The sequence below is a fragment of the Heliangelus exortis genome, chromosome 2 (assembly GCF_036169615.1).
Source record: "Heliangelus exortis chromosome 2, bHelExo1.hap1, whole genome shotgun sequence".
Lineage (NCBI taxonomy): Eukaryota > Metazoa > Chordata > Aves > Apodiformes > Trochilidae > Heliangelus > Heliangelus exortis.
Window position 1 is genome coordinate 23,757,100 of NC_092423.1, and position 21,263 is coordinate 23,778,362.

The following is a 21,263-nucleotide window of genomic DNA, read 5'->3' on the forward strand; positions in this document are numbered from 1 at the left end:
TCTCTTTTTCTTCAGTCAACGGGTATGTGCCATGGCTCACTATCTGGCACCTGCCTCCCCCCCATGGCTCACTGTCTGGAAGAATTATTGTGGAAACTCCTACACACCCAGGTGCCAGAAGCCTTAAGACTGAGCTCTTACTACATAACAACTCAGTTAACACCCAGACTGTTGATTGTCTGCAGACTTGTGGTTTTCCATGACTGACAGTTTCCAGCTTTCCTGATGGATTTCCCAGTCATTTGTAGACAGCATGCAACCCGCCCTATGATGCTCCCTGATGATCTTCCTTCATACCTTGTAAAGATGAGCCTGCTATAAAATACTGCTATTTGGAAATAACACCTGCTTGGTAAGACACTTAATGGCATTTTCATGGTGGCTGCAGTAATAGAAACAACAAACATCATTTGTTGCAAACAATTTATTAGGTAGTAATAAATAAGAATTTAGCAGAAAGAACTATACAGCAATAAGGCATATTAATACTGTTGTTAAATATGTAACTGACAACACATTTTAGCATTTTCCCTCTAGTTTTATAACAAAGTGCTATGTAGATAAGTGTATTTCTGATACCAGTGCCAGTGATAGCAAGGATGCACTATGAAGGACCTGACTTGCATTTTTACCTTAAATAAAATGAAACAATCCATGAAGATTTACTGTTATTTATGCCAGTGAAGTTGAAGTAGAAAAGTATAGCTTGCTAGGAAGATTACAAAATATAAGTCTCCTGTTCACTTTTTTTAACAGCTTACTACTTTAATTTCTTAAACTGTGCTTACTCGTAGTAATTTATGAATAAAGTTACTACACAACTGCACAGATCCTAACATTCATTTTAATTTTTCTTCGAAAACTTAGAGGCAAGTGTTAATTTTTATTTTTTTAAAAAAACTTTTTTACAAAATATTGCACACTGGTTTAGCATGCAGTTTACACGGAAGAAATAGTCAAGTGCACTTAAAACCCTGAAATACAATGAGAAATTTTAAAGATTTATATTATGGATACTATTTTGTCATAGAAGGATATGTTTCAGACTGCATAGGGTCTCACCTTACACTTGGGACCCAACTTGTTGCAACCCAGTCCTGACTTTGCAAAGAGCAGGCAGAATGCAAACTGTATTTGAGTCTCTTGCATTATACATCTTCATTCCTGCATACCTTGTCCTGCTTTTACAGAAGTAATGCAGCAGGAAAACAGCTGAAGTAATGAGTAGGAAAAAAATTTTAGCATAAATAATTTGGCACCTCCTATATGAGTTTTCATTACTGCAGATGCGTTGCAGTCCAGGGTAAAATTTATTAAACTTTCTGAAGTCCTCTGAGTAAGATTCATTTGTAAATCTGTATCTCCCCCTCCTCCTCATACACGTTTGATATTGCACAGCAAAAGTAAAAATCCATTTTTTTAAAAAACAAGCATGCTAAACACTTAATATGGCTTCTGAATGATTTAAAGTATTTCCCTTTTGAGATCCTCATGCAATATTTTAGAATAAATATGAAATGACATAAAAATGACTACAAAGTATGAGAAAGTCAAGAGTAAAAATAAAGCCAACTATAATATTTATCAGAAACCAAATAATAAGAGTTTATCAAAAGTAGTTGCTCAAAGGTTTAACTGGTCTTTTAAGCATACTTATCGACAGTATCTTAAAAATAAAGTGTGTCTACAAAATACTGTAACATATACAACCACCTTGACATTCCACTGAATGACACAAGAGGTAAATAGGTTAACTGAGACTTGCTTAATGGCACTGCTAGTCCCTCAGTCCTCTGGGAACAAAAGCATTACTTGATGCATGCTCATCCAACTCAGTAAACCATTTACATTTCATTAGCTTTATTGGTTAAGCTGAAGCCCTATAATAGTTTATATACGAAACACAAAAATACTTATATAAAAATAAGGTATGTTGTATAGTTGGGGTTTTTTTTATATAAAAATAAACCATGCAGCTTCTGCACAAAGTTAAAATCTGTACAAATTTACTTTTCTATTGTGTAAAATTCACGTAGATGGAAGTCTTCCGTTACGATGAGAAGTTGGTTTTTGCTTGGCCACAAGATGCTGTTTTGTAACTATTGTTCATTTCCATCATTCATTTCTTTCATTTGGCATTAACTGGCCATTTAATTTCATCAGAAGTTTTACGACAAGACCTGCCTATATAATGGTATACAATTAAATTCTATCAGCATTTCAGAACTGTTACACAATTAGCTTAAGCATATGACAAATTCAAGTAGATAACAATAATTAAGTTAGAAGTTGCATCATTTTAGAAGGAAAATAAAATGTAGATTTTTCTCAGACACCAGAAAGTGTTTTTCAAAATATTCACTGTCCTTATAACCACCTTAATGTATAAGAATCAAAAGCAGCTACTGCCAAAGTATGCAAGAAACTCAAAGCTGTAATTTTATCACAACACATTTTAACATGGCATATTACCACTGCTGCAGACTATGGGCAAAACAAGCATTTTCCATCAGACATCCATAAACACTATCAAAACTTGCTGGTAGCAATTCAGTGAATTTGCTTAACAGCACCTTCACAGATCCTCAGTTTTATCCCATCACAAATTCTTCTAGTATTTATAACAAAGTTACCAGCTCTAACTCTGTGATTCTCATAAACAGAATTATCCTTAGAGTGTAGGGTTTTGGGCACATGCAACAAAGTTAAAAAAAAAAGAAAAAAAGAAAACAGTTTGCCCTACTGATTGAACTGCATTTTATGTATCTTGAAATCTAAAAGCTTCATATGCTAGGAAAACAAGCAAGCAAACATTCTGAAATAGTAAAGAAATTTTTAAGATAATTTTTGTGGGATCTTGGTTTGGACTTCTCTTATACTGTACAACAGTGGTCAATCTCAAGGGAGAAGAGGCACACACCTACTTCAGGAAAAATAACTGAATATAAAAAATGGAAAACTTACCTGTTTGGTATGCACAATAAAGCTCATTTTGTTTTCCAGACTGTGAATTTGAAAACACGTATCTCCATCTCCTAACTGCCACATAAAGCAACCATACTTTAGGCTGAGGAGTAAAGCCTACAACAAAATGTAGGAAATCCACTCAGAAAATATTCTCCATAATTACAAATTGAATTCTCCTTAGTTCACTTAGAACAGTATGATCCATAATCTAGTTGTAGCTGATAAAGTAGTAAAGTAGAAAAATACAAGGCTTTCTACTAGTAGTGTCTTATACAAATCTTAACATTTTGGAAGTCTTCACAGTCAAGCTTAACCAGTCAGATACGAAATGACCACTAGCACAAGGAATTTAAGAGAAAAAAAATTAAACTTAAAAAGACTTATTATTGGCAGTTCACTTTAGCTGACCTTTGTTTCCATGTTGAGAAGGTGCAGCCCTTTTACATTTACTCCTACATATACTTTGATGACTTTATGGCTACTTGAACTTGCTTTGGTGAATATCTGTCCTGTGAAAAAAGCTGCTCCGTAAGTAGGAATTTCCCAGCAATTCTGCAGGAACATGCGCTGCAGGTGATGCATCTCCTTACTTACACCTTCACTGGTGCTGAGATTCTAGAAATAAAGGAATAATGGCAATCAACAAATCTTCCCAATTACTTGTGGCTATTTGAAGAAAAGACATTATGGAATTATGCAATTCCCACTAAACAAATATTCTCAAAGTCCTTTTCCAGCAATCATCTTCCGACATCTTAATTAAACTCTAAAGCCACAGAAAAGCTCAAATGCCTGAAGAGACAGAGGCCGAAGGCTTGTACCTGTACAAGCCTCAGAAATCTGAGCCACAGACACCTAACCTCTGAAGGGCCCCATAATTTTGCCTCTCTCAGAAGTATGTCAAGACTCATCAGGGATAAGCAGCTATGCACTCAGCTGACACTAAATGCATCACAATCTTTAAAACTAAGCATTCTCTCTTCCTCAAGGGGCCCAATGCAGCAACGCAAGGCAAGATGAGCAAGCATCCCCTGAAAAAAATCAAGAGCAATATTCAAGAAAGCTATGCTCATTCTTAGGTATTACCTGATACAAGACAGAAAGACCCCCATCATCTCCTCCATTATCTGTATTAGAAAGTACACAAATAGTCTGCTGGCTTCTGACAGAGAAGGTGTAGACACCAAGTGGAAGTTTGTGATTGAGGCCAGCATTCCAACAATCCATCCCAGCAACTCAGAACATATATATTTGTAACTTTTTATATCAGTGCTTTTGTTCATTAACTGACAACAATCAATCAAAAAATGCTTAAGACAAGACTTTCTATTATTTGATTATTTATCTCACCTTGTATTCATGAAGTATCCTGTTTGTCCAGTGAGGAGCTTTACTTTTTAGTTTAGTGATCGGTACTATAGATTTAAGATTTTCTTCACTAAGAGAAAAAGCAGAAAAAAAGGTTTTCTTGACTAAACAAAGTAAGCAGAAAGAACAAGTTTATATTTTCAAAGAACAGTAATTATTTATAAGGCAGTTTTTATTTTCAATTCACATACTGAGCTAGACAGACAGCTCCTACTCTATTTTGCTACATCTGGTGAGACGCTTTCCTAAGCCCTAAGGCTTCCTAAAATATAGCAAAATTCTCAACTCATTGAGATCCAGCTTTGTGTTAAACACCTTGTGTCATGCATCACGGACACAGCAGGGGGAGGAGGTGCTGGCAGCACAACCCCTGATTATTTCTTTACAGGCCAGTCTGGTGAATTCCAGTTTGGAAACCTATATTATACATGAACTGACATTCACACCAGAACATCACGTACTCAGAAAAGATGACAGCTTACAGATGCTCTTCCCTTAACTGCTGTACTCAGTTTCTCTTGTCAAAAAACTAGTGATGCAACCTATTTAGTTATTTTTAAATACATTTGTCAGTACCTTCACAAGTGATCTACAAAGTAAAAACCCTGCACAGATCAATGCATCCAGATCTTTAAAGTAAAGGATGCCTTTATACAAACAACAGCCTGCATGTATTTGTTAAATTACCAATCTTTTAATAAAAATTTATGTCAACTACAAAAAAATGAAGTATATAAATCTCTTCATCTGTTTGAAGAAGACCAAAGTGAGGTACTTTCCAACTTCTTCGTTTCAGTATGGATGGAAAACATGCCCAAATGCCAAGGAGGGTCTTTACTTGGCTCAAACTATCTTTCCATGTAGTCCTGTCTATTAAGTCAAACACTTCCACCAGGCAGGATCAGCTCAGAACCACATCGTTGAATTGCTTCAGTGTGGAAAGGAACACCAACCTGCAGCTCCTGGGATTCAGCTGGGGTAGTTTCATATTAAACCCCTGCAGGTGGGTATTCCCACTTAAACCCAGTTTTGCTTATGCTCCATCTACCAACTGTGTAAATGCATGACAAGATGGGTCAACAGCTGCAGCTACTGAAGCAGCCCACCTGTATTCTCGAGCACAGACCCTATGAAGAGAGGCTGAGGGAGCTGGGGCTGTTCAGCCTGGAGAAGAGGAGGCTCAGGGGAGACCTCATCACTCTCTACAACTCCCTGAAAGGAGGTTGTAGCCAGGTGGGGGTTGGTCTCTTTTCCCAGACGACTTTCAACAAGACAAGAGGGCATGGTCTCAAGTTGTGCCAGGGGAGGTTTAGGTTGGACATTAGAAAGAATTTCTTTACAGAGAGGGTGATCAGACATTGGAATGGGCTGCCCTGGGAAGTGGTGGATTCTCCATCCCTGGAGATATTTAAAAAGAGGCTGGATGTGGCACTCAGTGCCATGGTCTGGCAACCGCAGCGGTGGGTCAAGGGTTGGACTTGATCTCTGAGGTCCCTTCCAACCCAGCCAATTCCATGATTCTATGATTCTATGATCACAGAACAGCTCAGCTACCACACTGCTGGCAGGCAGAGAGGAGGGGAGAGAAAAGCACCATCTGGCAGAGCCCTGCTGGTGATATGTTTCTGACCAATTTACTATAGCAGTTCACATACAAATGTAAGAACACTAAATTAATATGTCTGCATAGTCTGTCCTTTTCAAAGAGCAAGGAAAGCCAATCCCAGAAACTGGTCTAACTGAACATATTAAGAGGTTTCTTCAGTACTGTGCAGTCTCAGTCTTGTCAAAACCCTCCACTCACATGAACACCATTACTCATTCTGTATCTCAGTATAGATTTACAGACACAGAACTTGCATCCCTTTGCCTGAGACTGCAACAATTAATGTTTTTTAGACCCCATGTCCAGCTTCTATTAGTGCTATGGGAGTTACGTGATTGTTCTGAACTAGAGCTCAGGTATGGAGAAAAATAAGAAATATATCATACCTAAACTTTGAGTGTTTCATAGTAACTGTTACCCAAATATACATAATCTTAAGCTGTAATTTTAATTTTTAAACATATATACTTACTTTAGAAAGCCTTGTTTATGTTTCTTGCTCTCATAATTTCCATATACTATTTGGAGAAGCAGACTTGCCAGTGTGATCAGCTTGGCATCAGGTGATGTATAGAAACCTTTCAGTAAATTATATCTGGCTTCATCAAAAAGGATAAGAATAGCCAATGGATCTTCAATCTGTATAAAAGATTTAAATAATGTGATTCCTTTGTAAAAGAAAAGGAGTTCAGAAACTACAATTTCTCACTGATTCAGAGACAGAAAACAAAGGTGTGAATCTGACTGAAGTGTACATTTTAGTAATGCTTTGTAATAGAAAAAGTCAGATATTTTCATTGACTCATTCAACACTCCACTGATCTAACACACTTAAAAATAAAGGTAACTAGCATACCAGGCCCAATCGGAAGATTCACAGAAATACTGTTATCTGTGTTTTTCTCCCCATGAGTCCATTTTGAATAGTAAGTTTGATTAATCCCATTGAAACTGACTAATTAAATTCCTGAAAAATGACAGCACAAGGAAGAGAAAAAAATTGGGCAGGCTGTTTTTAGCTGTATGACTGACAGATACAGACTGAAGAGCATAGATTTACAATAAAACCTTGGGAAGGTGAGAGAGAGAAGAGAGAGGGAATGGGAAGGCAAGAGAAGGGTGGGGGAAAAGAACAAAGGACTCAAACTATTACAGAAAAGGAGAGGTCCGGTTTAAAGAAGGTTGGAAATTACTACTGTCATTAAACACACAGAGTGTTGATGGAGAAAGTGTTCTGACTCTGACCATAGCTTTATGCTATCAGTTCTCAGACCTTTTTTTCTATTTCCAGAGGAAGTCTCACATCTCTTCTCAGGAAAAGCTGTGAAGTTTCCCTTTGAGGATCCAAGTTTGTCAGTTCAGTGAATATTTCTGGCCAGTCTCGAATATGCTGCAAAGGTTTGTGATATGGCTTCAGCTGGAGGCCTGAAAAATAAGGTTTTGTTTATAAATAAACAGAATAACCCAGCCCACACACACACATATACACATATATGGTTAAATGCTTCACCAAAACCAGAGCATCTGAAGATTCATTAACATTTTTTCTTATGTTTTCTAAACTGCTACATATGAAAGGTTTTGAATACATAGATTTGTTGACAAGACTCTCAGCATCAAATCCATAAATGGACTAGTGATTAACCTTTTGTTAGTTGCAGGTTTTCAAGAGTGAAGTGGTATTAAAAAAAATATTCAACACCAAGATGCACAACAATAAAATATTAGAGACTGTTATGTCTGTTATCATGGGAGAAATACAAAGTCCAATATCCTTATTTATGACAGAAAAATACAGACGTAGCTTATCTTATAAACGTATTTGCCATTTTTTGATATATAAAAACAAAAACTTTTCAGAACATGCTTTTATTTAATCTGTAAAATGTATTCATTCTGAACAGGTAATTCAATGTTTCATATTCTGTACATATGAGAGCTTTTTCTCAGAGCTTCTCAGAGATTTTTCCTACAGTCCTACTATGTACTAGAGTACACACCTTCAGTTATGCTCATTCACTTACCCTGCCTGTCCCTGTGATTATTGCTTGGCTGTTTTCTACTAGTGAGGAACTAGAAGGCTGTATCTGCCTCATCCTCACTGCTCTGGTCTTTACATTGTTACATTTCACATTATATGAAAACCTTTTTATCAAAAATAATTTTGGTGCAAGACACATGAAATTTCATATGATTAAAGAACCTACTGAAGAAAAAAATTAATCACCTTTACTTTAATGGTTTGTTTTAAACAGATTAAACACTGGTAAAAAAACCCTATGTGTGTCCAATTGCAGATATTCTGGGAAGAAACAACTAAAATCAGTAAGGACTGTGACAAGCCAGGTGCCCTATAGCAGAAAAGGCAATCTTGAGTAGTCTCAGCTTCCTGGATGAAACACATTCTAGATGCCACAGTGATAAAGGGTCAGACCTACTGGGGGTACCCAAAAATGACTGCTAAAACAGAGAAGCTCTCTACAGCTCTGAAAGCACAGTTTGGTGACAGCAGACTGCAAAGACTGGGAATTGATATACTGGAGGAAAACTTTAGCAGAAGAAATGGAAAAACTGGTTTTACTCCCTAAGCAAAAAATATAAAGAATGAGACCTACAGGGATTACAGAGCTCTGGTAGGGGCAAGGTATATTAACAGAGAACCTATGTACAAATTCTTTCCTAAAGGACAGTTTTAAAAACCTGATAGAAAGAGAAAGCATGTTTCCTATTTTCATAAGGAAGCATTATTTTTTCTAAAGGTAAGCAAAAATTTAAAGAAAATATTATAAACTCTCAAGTATAATGATCTTTCTTGTAGCTTACTGAGGTTCTCAGAACAGATCCAGATAGTGAAGTACTGCTGAGTTTCTTGAGACAAACGCATTCCCTCCATTATCTGCTGTACAGTGGTATTGTTCCCATGTTTCAGCTCAACTGAGCGATATGACCCATCCATACGATAAATTCTTGCCTTTTCATACTACATAGAAATGTAAACATATTAAACAAAGAAGTTGTTAAAGCCCTTTCTGTTGGTGCTTCTGAAGAGGACAGTAATTTTACCACAATTCAGCAACATCTACACTGTTCAGAAAAAGAACTCTGCAGAGCTTCCACATATTAACCATCAAAACTGATTATTTCATGTTCTATGCACATTCTTATGCTGTACTTTTTCCTACAATAACTCCATGAAAGATCATAAGATGGTATTTTGAGGACTTCACTTCTGTTGAACTCTAAGACAAGTAAGCATTTAAAAGTTCCCTGTAGGATTAGGGCTCAGCTGTGCAGACCATGAAATGTCCACCTCATTACTACGGGCAGGTAATGAATTATTCCCCTCATTAATGCACACTAAAGGACATATTTTTCAGAGGGAAGCACACCTTTTACACATACCCCAGTAAAATAAGACTATAATCTTGCTCAGTTTTTTAGGAAATCTATAATGCTACTAATAACAAATAATTTTCCCCTTCAGAACTCATGTAGTTTTCAATGAATTGGGTCTGTGCCCCCTGAAAGATGCAGTTAAATGGAAATAGGGTGCTTAACTCCTGTAGACACAGGTCATAAATCAGTGAAACTTAAAGAGTTTTCATCTCTCTAAAAGGTTAAATATTTCAGCTACTGGAATAAAAAAGTTATCTCCCTTCTTCAAATCTACTTCATCATCAAGGAAAACTTCCAGGAAAAAAAAAAATATTAATGCCTTGGAAAATCATAGCTGTCTGAAAATGAGGCTGGGACAGGAGTCCCTGTGACTCCTATTGAAGTAATTTCTATATTTTTTTAAAAAAAATTATTTTAATTTACTAATTTAATAGCAGTAAGTATCAACATAATATCACCTATTACACTGCGAAAATTAAGTTAAATGTGTGTATTAGTCTTTTACAGTGATCAGACACACATTTGCCATTTGATCAACTGCCTAACAAGATCCCTAAAATAAAGGAAGACAATTCCTTCATTAATTATTTTGGAAGATTCATACATATAAAATGAAATTAAGATCACTTCCAACAGCTTGAAAAAACTGACAGGTTTACTGCCACCTACCTGTAGAGATACAAGTTACATCTGAAGTCAAATAAAAGAAACAAGTGGGTTTATCTGATCTGGCTAACTTCAAATCTACTGCAGGATTAGAGGAATAAATGGTAAATTTTGTTTCCTATCCTGGTTAGATCTACCCGGTCTGCCAAGGAAGCCTACACTGACTAACTGATGTAAAGCCTATTCTGTAGAAGCCTACATTTAGCTAACTTGAATGCTCCTGTTCATTGAGGTACAAGACAGCAATGTGTAAAGAAACCTGATGGTTGCATGATTTAAATTAGGCATAAAATCAGTAGCTGATGTGATGCTCTTACAAATAAACCAAAACATCATGTTTAAAGACTTGCATGTATTTCTTGAGTAGTAAATATAGAAACATTTAAAGAGATAAAATGTGTTTGTCAATATTTACACTAACAATTCCAGTGTACTGCACATGTCCAGTAACACCCATAAGTGAGTTTAGCTCTTCTGCAAGTTTATATGTAAATTAAATATAAATTTTAAACTACTTAGGAAATAAACTCATACCGGCTTATTTATAGCTTCTTTCAGCAATTTTGCAGATTCTTCCCACTCATTTTGCTTGTTCTCTTCACAAACATTTAGTGGAGATCTTCCTTGTTGATCAGTTATGTGCTACAAACACAAAAAGAAACACTGATAATACCTTGTGTTCACTGGAGATAAGTAAATTTATTTTGAGATACATGAGAACATTTTTTAAGATATTAAAATCCTTGATCCTAGGGTTCAACATTGGGAAATACATTGGGAAAAGTAGAGGTAATGAAAAATTGTGTTTGCACATTATAATCTGGACACAAAATACTTCACATACACCAACTAGAAAATGTTGCTAAACTTGCTATTTCTGTACACAAACAGAACTTACCCTGTCAATTTCTGGATGATTTAGTAGAATTTGTACTATTTCAGCATGCCCACCTCCAGCAGCAAAGTGAAGAGGAGAACTAAGTTGGCCGTTCAAAAGATTTGGATTGCATTTCCCTTTCTCCAACAGCATTCGAGTGGCTTCAACTTTTCCATACCTGCAAGACAGGTTAATGCAGAACAGACCAGCAAATGTAAAATAAAATCTTTTTTCAGATATTCCTAAGTATGTAAAGTGTATTTCTGTGCTGAAAAAATTTAGCTATGAAATTACATCAAAGGCAATGGAACATTAATAAGTTTGTAGAAATCAGTATCAGTTCTGTTCCTCATTGGTAACCATTGGTCTAATAACCACTTACTGGTTTAACTACAGACAAACCAAAAAACAAACTCTGCTTTAAGCTAGCTAAATTTGAATAGTTGTAGCAATTAAGTCATGGCAAAACAGAGTTCAGCCTTGTCTAAAAAAAAAATTAAAAATCTCTGTGCTAATGAGAGTAAAGCTTGTGACTGTCATGAGGATGGGTCCTGCAGACTCTTAAGCCTCACACTGGTAACTGGTAAATCCTGTGTATATCGTTTATACAAAGTTTCTGACAAACACTAAAAAACAAGTTCTTTTTTGATAACCAAGTCTGATTTCCATGTCATCAGACAGTACTATAAAAACAGAAGACTAACTTGCATAATGAACAAAAAAAGCATTTTTACAAGAGAGGAAAGCTCTCAAGCCTTCACAGATTAGATCATCACAGAATTAGACAAGTGGATCTCTGTAGATCACCTGGTCCAGCTTCCCACTTAAAGCTTGACCATCATCAGCACATGCTCAGCTCAGATACTGCTGTGCTCTAGAACTGCTCACTGCCTTTACCTAAAGACTGTAAAAGTCACCACACTAAACTGGACCCAGTATCCCCTGAAGTAATTATTTCTCTTCAAATGGTTAACATTAAAAAATATTAGTGACAAAGTGTAAAAGGTAGACTTTTTTTTTTCATTTCTCATTTTTGAGTCTAATGATAAATTAGACAAATGGTTAGTGCCAGAGAATCATGAAAACAAGAACTCATTTGAGTGGCAAAACTGTATTAATCTGACTCACCAGCATGCATAATGGATAGGTGCCCAGTGGTCACTATCTAACTGATTAACAGAAAACTTTTTATCCAGAAGGTGGCTTAGTAAATCAGAGTCACCTTCGCAAGCGCTGCGGTGAAGAGGGAAATCATCCACCCACTGGTGTTCCCTATGAATGAAAAAGAGGAAACAGAAGGAAAACACATTTCAGAAGCATCTCAATAGTGGAGAACATCAACTTTTTTTTTACTTTACTAACATAGCACTAACTATAGATTTACATGAAGAATAAAAATGAAGCTCATGCAGCTGAAATGTGCCAGTATTCACACGAGTACTTTCATCATGCAGTAGTCAAGCCACAGCTGCATTCATTATACTAAGAAATGCTTCTCTAGTGTTTATAACTTAAACCTTTCTTGATCTGTCCTTTAATTGTTGTGTGTCAGTACTTTAAGCATTCAAACTGATTTATTAAAAAACGTATATTTATATAGCAAAGCCCTAAGATAACAGGAATCTTATTTTGACTAAGTCTACCACATGCTACTGTAATATAACAAAAGTATCTGCTAATGAAAAAGGAATGTAACATAATACTTGTCCTCTGTGACACTGCTCATGCTACGTTGCCATTTTTCTCTTTTAGGAATCTGTATCTTTGAATAGTCTGGGGCTCCAAGGCCGAAGTATGGATTTATTACCACTTTGTCAACCTGTGAAGACATAATTTAATCACAACCGAAAAAATTTCTTAATGAGATTTGTCAAAACAATGCCCCATTTAGACTGGGGCCTCTTCAAATTTAGACTCTTCAAACCAAAGTTATGTTATGCTATAGTAACATTTTATAATTAGAGAAAACGATGTTCAAATGTGAGGATTTGAAAAACCATTTAGCAGTTAGGTGTGCAGTAAAGAAATCTGATTATATCAAACATAAAGCACACACTCTTAACAAGTAAGCAAATAACAGCATAAATGAAAACATTTTTGTTTCACAAATACAAAATTAAAATACAGATCTTACCCTATTGGTATACTGAAGGTCAGATCCAAACAAAGGATTATAGATACACATATCTGCTTTCTCCAATGCCAGCATTTTACTCTTTATTTCCAGGGCAGTATAACCCATGTGTAACGAGCTCTCTGTTTGACCAGGTTCTGTAGCATAGGCAGGGTTTATTACATTTGTTTTAATTCTCTCAAGAGGAGATGGTCTGAATAAAGCTGGGATGGAGTGAGACTGGGTGTGCCGTTCATCCAACCACCTGCAGGAGAGAGGGCAAATAATTCACTTTCAGGTATAACAGGACTATTTTGGTCATGCTTGTTCATTATTTTGTTTGATCACAGGTTGATTTATGATAACCACAAAACTTAATTGAAAAAAATATGTCACTGTAATGTGCACAGCCAATTTTATAGCACTAAATAGCTCCCCAAATGTGATGTAACCAAATACAGTTCAGCAAATATACTTGCTCAAACACATTTCCTGTAGATGCAAGCTCTCACAGAAAAGGAAACTGTACAGCTAGGGTAAGAATAGTGCTGGTTATAGCCAACACTTAACCACACCAACCTGTAAGCATTTTGTTTACCTTCAGTTTATCAGTATTAATACCCTCAGCATACAAATTCTGAATCTTAAAGCAGTTTATTCAAGGTTAAGTTGAAGCTTCACTATCTGTGCTAACTTAAGCCTTCCAAGCCACGTGTTTCATTACTGAGAGGCAGGAAAAAGTAAAAAGTCAGAAGGTCCTTGGGTAGTTTCCAAACTGCCAAGCTTCTTTCATATAGGCTACTACCTACCTTTTCACAAAGCTGTGCTGAACGTTATTCTCTTCTACAGACAGCACAGAAGAGCTTGAGGGACTTTTTACTCTGAGGTATTGGGGAAAATCAGCACTGTACATACATCTACTTCATTTTTTCCAGCTACATATGCAATGGAACACAGGGCTCAGGATTTTTTGATAAATACATTTTCACTGAACTGCTGAATTCTTTTAGTGTTACAATGAATGGGACACATTTTAACCAAGAGTATAAAGCAGGTTTGTATGAAGGTGGTTGTACTTTGCTGGAATAGAATAAATTCCATTTAGTGATTTAGACTGGAAATACAGAAGAAAGAGAAGTAGAGGCTTTGGAAAGATGGATTTACTGACTGGATGTTGTCTGTGCCAGAACCATCTGAAAGGATGGCAGAACGTGAGTGCAGTTCTATGCATATGCTTACTCCTGGATTTTTAACTCCTAGATCTAAGCTATCATGTTCTGCAGAAATTGTACTCTCTTCACTTACAGCCCCACTGGGAAGGAGGACTGCATAATTCTGACCACTGTGCTATAAACACCCTCATTTCTCTCTGAGGTATTTTCAGGCATTTTCTCTAAACAACTGGCAGATTAATTATGGTAGCTTGAACCTTTGAAAAGTATTGTTTCAGATTACGTTCATAAAGAATAGTCAATATAAATTATTTTCCACTATATTTCCAAGGTGACTCTCACAACTGTAAGGCTGGTATAACACCTAAACCAGAGCATAGTCTCAAGGCACTAGGGAAGTTGCAAAGAAACATAGCAACTAGCACAGAGATATAGTTGGAAATACTATGTCTCTACTAATAAAGTGTAAAATCCCTACACTTTTTAAGTAATAGCCTGTAACTTATAACTTTTCATGTTAGCCAAGAGTTCTACCTAATTTTATTCATACAAACAAATTTATACATAAGTATATACATAAGTATAAATATATATATAAATATACATATACGTACATATATACGTAAGTATAAATATACGTGTCATTTCTTTGTTAAGGGTACATAAAAAAAGACAAAAAAACTACTCATAGATTCAATGCTCCAAGTAATATAAATACAATTAAACAACTGATCACCTTTCAGAAAAGTTATTCCTTACTGCAAATAAATTGGTATTGTTGGATGATACACACTCCCTTTGTAAACTAGGGGTTAAGTAAAATGCAAATCATAGTGATGTGCAATTAATAGGATATTACTATTACGCTCTAGCAAATACTCTTACAGGTACTTACACCTAACAGGTGACTACTATATCAATTATAGAGGATTAATCAGTAATATTTTATATGAGTTCACAAAACCCTCACTATGAGCAAGACCTTTGAAAAAGCCACTTGAATTTACATAAGCAGACCATTCTTCAGTTTGAAAAGATTTGAAAAAACCTTTAGAAATACGTTGTAAAGGTTTCAGTTTCTGATTAACATGAAGAAAGTAACATGGTATCACAGTGATTTCCCTCTTTATTACAAGAATGCAATAAAACCGACATGCTACATCTACAAATTTTCTTGTTTAACCTATTTTGAATGTATTTTTACTGATGGCATTTCTTACTTATCCAAGGCAATTAACATTCTTGCAGTAAGTGTAGCAAAGTGGGTGCTGGATTCACTGCAGACCCTCATGATATCTTGTAAACAGTAGAACACAGGGCATCCAGGACTGTATGCATATTTTGTATTATCTAAAAAGGAAACATACTCTGAAGACACATCAATAAGAATCTTACTTTCCCTTCTGCAACTTCTATTAGTTACATATCCCCAACTAATTGAAAGCATACTTTAACTTTATACCTGAGAAATTTTTTTCCAAATGCTAATTGATGGAAACTCTATACGATCCTTACGTAACAATTCAAAACTCAGCAGGATAGCCTGAAAAGCCTGCAAGTTACTATTCTGCCACTTCTGATCAGCTTCGTCGTAAGAATTAATATTAAATATAGACTGTCGCCAGAAAAAAAGAACTCAGTACTAAAAGAGGCATTTATTGCTATTGATAAGTCCTCAATTATTTTATTTAATAGTTTTTATACTTAAGGCCTATGAGTAAGGCAAAAATGAAGAGGTTTCCTCAAAAACACACATTTACTTCATTTAAAAAACAAAGCAAAAACTTTTCTATCAATTTACTTTAGCTTTGAAATACTTTATTCACTATTCCTTATTCAAGCAAAACCATTTACAGACTTCAATATGAGCATTCTTCTCCAAGTAAACAACACTGAACTGGTATCTTATTTACGCTTGCATTCAGTACATTCTATGCAAGTGAATGCATATGTTTTGAATTACAATCAAATTTAAAAATACAGCTTAAACCAGAAATGTGATACTGTTACAGAAACAAAGGTAATATATTAGAAACAAGATTTTCCTTAATTTTAAGTAATTTTTTCAAGTATACAGAGAGAGGTTTCTACTTCTCATTCCACCAGAATGAAACTTTTAATGATTAAGTACAGAAAAAAGCCATGTAGCATATTCATAAAAATTCTCAATAATCAACTGCTAATATGGGTGCAACTTCAAAATTGTGCTCTACATTACCTTTCACAACAGTTGGAACGATGTAAAGTGATGTCTCCTGGCCTGCCTTTTCTCCATCAAGAGGAAACTTCTTCATTAACACTACACGCTTACCTAGTACAGTTAAAATAAATAAATAAATAAACAACTAAACAAACAAACAAAAAAAGGCTGTCTAATATAAATACATATGAAAAAACTGAAGAACAGAAAAATTTATATATCCATTAACATGAAAAATAAGATTACTTTATTCCTTTTCATAGTAACTTTTTAATACACTTGATTTTTTTCACAGCATTAACCCCACAGACCACCTAGTTTAAAGTGAAAAAGATTCTTTTTTAAACTGGAAAGCATGGTTGAATGCTATATTCCATGTTAGTGTGAACATTCAGGTTGTGGTATGACAGTATTTTCCATGTTGTGGTGTGACAGCATTTTCCATGTTGTCTTCCTTCCAATTCAGGATTTTCTTTGTTTTTCTGACCTCAGATGCATCTTTCAGTAGTGGCCACACTAAGCTGTGCATATTAATGCTCAGGCCCTTTGTCTGAGTCAACTTGAAACTCTACACTGTGTAAAAACCACAGTTTTTTGTTTTCACTAGGCATTCCTCAGTGTGCACTAATACTGTTGCTGCTGAACAATGTCATTTAAGTCCATCCAACTCCAGTTACTGCCACTCCCAAAATTTTACCACGTAACTAGCTATTTCATTTCTAAATTGTTAGCACTGCATTGTCTCATCCAGACTGACAGCCTTCTTAGTATAACCTTACCTACAAAGCAGAGATGAGGTACACAGCACAAAAAGTACTTTGGTCAATCTGAAAGTGAAATATTCTGGCTAAAATAATTTTTGTCAGCACAGGTGGGATTGATTGTTAGATCAGCTATGCAACAAAAAAAGAAAATGTAAAATCAAATTATATCTGTAAGAGATACAGAAATATTTTCACATAGATAATACCTACTGAACAATGCTGGCTTTAGAATAGACTTTAGAAACAATCAATTCACTAGTTCAAGTTTTACCTGAAATTAAGCATAAAGTGTCTTTGATCTCGTTTATTATGAGTTTAGCTATCAATCCCAGTTTGAGGTTAAGATGTAGTACAGACAGGCAAAGTTTCACTTTTTAAAAAACCTTTTAGTAAGTATTTTACAGAGCTCGAAGGTAAAAGGAAAAGGGTAAATCAAATATTTTAGCTGTAGACTTGGCTTGGGGTATTTTTTATGAACCTCAAAAGATTATCTTATTTTTTTAAACTAATTTCATTATTTTGCACAACCTTTACATGCCTATTTCATTTTTAAAACACTTTTATATCAATAATAAATCAGATTAAAAGTGTGGGGTTTTTTTACCTTTAATACCCTGATTGGCTGGTGAAATTGGTTTGGTGGCTTCTAATACATAATCCAAGATGCTCTGCGTGATCTCAGTGCCTCCCTGCAGCTTAGTTTCCAGCAAAACTTTTTTTCTTTTTTTTTTTTGGCCTTCAATGGGAACTTCAAGCAACAAAATCTTTCAAGAAATGATGAAACAAAGAGAGTTTAATCACAACTTTAACAAGTATAGCTATTTTATATATATATGTGTATATATATATATATATATATATATAGTACCAACTGTAAAAGTAGTAATAAAATTTACAAAGTATTGAACGTGGAGGAAGGGGAGGGTGAAGTAAGAATGCCCTCCATAACAGTAAGGTTAAGAGAAAAAAACAAGGCTGCACCCTTGAATTGAGCAGCTCACAGAGCAAAAGGCCCTGAAATGACATGAAAACATAGATATATTGCAAAACTGTGAAGTGTTCAAATACCACAAGGAGGGGCAATGCACAGCAGATACATAAAGTACATTCAGAGATATAAGTACAGATATATGACATCATTTAAGCCATGCTATTGCCATGTATTCTCTTCTGCTTTGTTATTATATATTTAATATGATTTGTTATTTTAAAAAATTTAATAAAGAAAGAATTAAAGCTCTTTACTTCATAGGATTTAGCTCGATATTCCCGAGAATTCAGGCTAGCAGTATTTTTTGGACGAATCACAGCAACATAAGCATCTCCAATGTTTTCTGGATTTCCCATCTCTCCTTCTTATTTTATCACTGGAAATATGAATAAAAAGCAAGTCAGGGTTCAGTGGGAAAAAAGAAAAAAAAAATCCAACAGCACACTAAACTTCAGGATACAATAATCATATACCCGGTTTCTTTGCATTATTAATTTATTGTCTTTTAGCTGGAGAAATACCAATGGCTGATGTAGTCCTGCTTCTTTTTCATGAAAGGGGAAAATCCTATATCATGTAGATTTAATACAAATAATCTTGCTTTCTAATCCACTTTAAAAATAAAAATAATGTGGGTTTTTTTCCCCTTTGTAATGACCTCTATTTTTCAAGCCAGACAAAAGGCCAAAGAACTTCAGGACTCTGAAAAACACATGAAATTGAAAAAGGAAACCATTTTAAACTGACAAGCACTGCAATTTATAAAACGTGCTATAACTAAGTACTGCATTTCTTTGTGTTTCACAGGGGTATCAAGAAAATACCTGATTTTTGTCCCTGCCTCAGGAAGTAGAACATGGTCTTGCCTACAGTCCAAGTAACAAAGCTAATAAACTATAATATGGACTAATTTACTTAGTTTTATTTTCATAGGGCTGCAAAATGGTGCACAATTTATTCAAACACAGAGCTTCTGAAAGAAATATATCTTCAGTTTTTGCAAAAAGTGAAAGAGGCTTTTACATTTAAGGTAAAACTTTGCTTATCCTTCTGTTTAACCCACAGTGACAATTCCTATAATGATAAAATTTTATAAAAATGACAGGAAAAACCTCCGAAGGCTAATCACGTCATATATCAGATTTAAGAAGATCATGTCTGGCACCTTCCAGATGATTATTTTCTTCATCTGCAAACAAACTCCCTTTTACTCCACAACATCAGTAAGCACATGTTTTTTTTGCAGATTAATTCCTCCTCCAAGATTTTGAATGTTACTGTTACTACCTTCTTCACCTCTTCTAGGAGAAAGAGATCTTCAGATTCCCATGGCCTTAGTCCAGTTTTTTTTCTGGAATCAGACTACCTAAAAATGCATCAAAAGACCCAACATAAATAACAGCATACACATTTTCATCTTCAGTTACAATAAATACATTAGAGTATTTAATTGTGGGAATTAGACAGTAATATCTGAACAGAAACATCTATTGATTTGCATTACAGGACCACTTAAAAACATTAAATAAGTAACATGCTGACTTTTGAGGGTTCATGCTTTGAGCTATTAAGAGCTTTTAAAGGAACAAGAACACCCTTCCCCTGTGGGCAGCTCAAAAAGGCATCCTCCCGGAGTTTCCTTCTATATATCAGGATATACTGGGTTTGGGTCACAGGCTTGTGTGGAGGAAACCTGCACAGGCAGAGCTGGGCCAGGTGGGGGCAGGTTAATGAGCAGCGGGGTAACCTCTCTTTCCCAGTGCTCTGCACTAAATCCAGACTGGGGTGTGGATGTCTGGGAAGCAGCCCAAGCGCCGAGATACGACTCCATCAAACAAAACCAGAAGTTAAAGAGGGGCTGTAAAGACCTGACAGGAACAATGACCAACTTCAGAAGTGATCCCGACCAAGTCTAGGTACCGACCAACAATGCGTCTCCATCCCAACGGATGCAGATTATAGAGGACATGGCTCACCCGGGCTTCTCCCAGCACCGTTCGACGGCAGCCCGGGACCACTCCCTCTCCCCTCCAGCCTGGGACGCACCGGGATCCGGCGGAGGGCGGCCCCAGCTCCCCGCGGGACACACGTCCACGCCGCCCCACGAGGGAGGCCGCCGGGCCCGCCAGCCCCGCGGAGCGCAGGCCCCGCACACGGAGCCGCAGAGCCGACCTCGGCCTCCCCCGCGGAGCTGCCGCGCCTCGGAGCGGCAACACCGCCGCCACGGAGGGATCCGGCCGCCGACAAAGGTGCACGGAGGATGTAAGGTAGCCCCAGCGCCGCCGGTACCTTCCGCTCCGGCGGCAGCCACTCCTCGCCTCACGGACAGGGAAACGCCCCCCGAACTTTCCGGGTCGCGCCCAGGAGCCGGCTGGGCACCGGGCCCCCCGAGGGCTGCTCACGCCGCAGTCCCCCAGGACCGCCCCGACGGGGTGAGAGTCACCGCCCCGGCCCCTCTCGCTCCCTCCCTTGCCTTCCTCGGTGGTGCCGGGCATCGCCTCCCCCGCCGCATCCTCTCCCCGCGCCCGGCGCCCAGGCCCCGCGCCGGAGACGAGACGCGTCCCGCTCCGCCCCGTCCCCGCCCCGCTCCCTCCCCCGTCTCGGCGGATCCGCTTCCCGTCGGAGCCCCACGGGCCTCCACTGCCGATGAGTTTCCGGGTCGGCGGCCTGAACTTCTGCTGCCGCTGCTGCTGCTGCTGTCGCCGGCGGCTGCTGACCGCGGGCAGCAACAGAAGAAGCGAGACAGGGCTGCGGGTCGGGCCGGGAGCATGAGGCGCTGCTGAGAGGCAGGGAGGTGCTGGGGCGAAGCGGCCGCACGGGCCTGGGGAGCGCCGTCGGCAGCTGTCAGCGTCTCCGCGACCCGCCGCCGAACAAAGGGGCAGCGACACGGCGACAGCCGCAACGCCCTGACGGCGCGGAGGGCGCCTCGGCGCCGGGCGGGCACTGCCCAGTGCTTCAGTCACCGAGTGACGGCTGCCCGCGGGCCGGAGTCTCGGCAGAGCGGCCACTCCAGAGAGTGCCGTAAACGGAGCGGAGCGGGGAGGAGAGAAGCGGCCGCTGAGCAAATGGAGGCTCTGGGTGGCGAGCGCGGTGGCGCCGGGAAGGGCCGGGGAGAGCCCCTGTGAGGAGCCGGTGAGTGCTCC

General features: G+C 37.7%; 1 protein-coding gene across 3 annotated transcripts; it reads right to left on the minus strand.

The window, feature by feature from the left end:
• Positions 1 to 409: 409 nt before the first annotated feature.
• On the minus strand, positions 410 to 20,711 carry KRIT1 (KRIT1 ankyrin repeat containing). Of its 3 annotated transcripts, none has more exons than XM_071735216.1 (18): positions 20,594 to 20,711; positions 19,408 to 19,486; positions 18,375 to 18,496; positions 17,734 to 17,893; positions 16,384 to 16,476; positions 15,386 to 15,515; positions 13,015 to 13,258; positions 12,584 to 12,699; positions 12,009 to 12,152; positions 10,902 to 11,058; positions 10,538 to 10,645; positions 8,765 to 8,921; positions 7,215 to 7,366; positions 6,414 to 6,580; positions 4,318 to 4,405; positions 3,376 to 3,582; positions 2,965 to 3,081; positions 410 to 2,184 (listed from the first exon to the last, which is right to left on the minus strand). In XM_071735216.1, the coding sequence occupies exons 3-18, from the start codon at positions 18,474 to 18,476 to the stop codon at positions 2,116 to 2,118; spliced, it is 2,211 nt and encodes a 736-aa protein (XP_071591317.1). In that variant the 5' UTR covers positions 18,477 to 18,496; positions 19,408 to 19,486; positions 20,594 to 20,711; the 3' UTR covers positions 410 to 2,115. The 3 variants fall into 3 exon arrangements, with proteins under 3 accessions (XP_071591317.1, XP_071591315.1, XP_071591316.1); XM_071735214.1 differs by having other exon boundaries at positions 15,386 to 15,533; XM_071735215.1 differs by lacking the exon at positions 20,594 to 20,711 and having other exon boundaries at positions 15,386 to 15,533; positions 18,375 to 18,484; positions 19,399 to 19,487.
• Between the last annotated feature and the right edge of the window lie 552 nt (positions 20,712 to 21,263).

Coding starts and splice junctions, on each gene's coding strand:
- KRIT1 (XM_071735214.1), bottom strand. CDS start 18,476: ATGGGAAATCCAGAAAACATTGGAGATGCTTATGTTGCTGTGATTCGT. Junction 12,153..12,583: donor AGCAGTGTCACAGAGGACAA/GTATTATGTTAC, acceptor TTTCATTCATAG/GGAACACCAGTGGGTGGATG. Junction 3,583..4,317: donor GGATACTTCATGAATACAAG/GTGAGATAAATA, acceptor CTTTATTTCTAG/AATCTCAGCACCAGTGAAGG.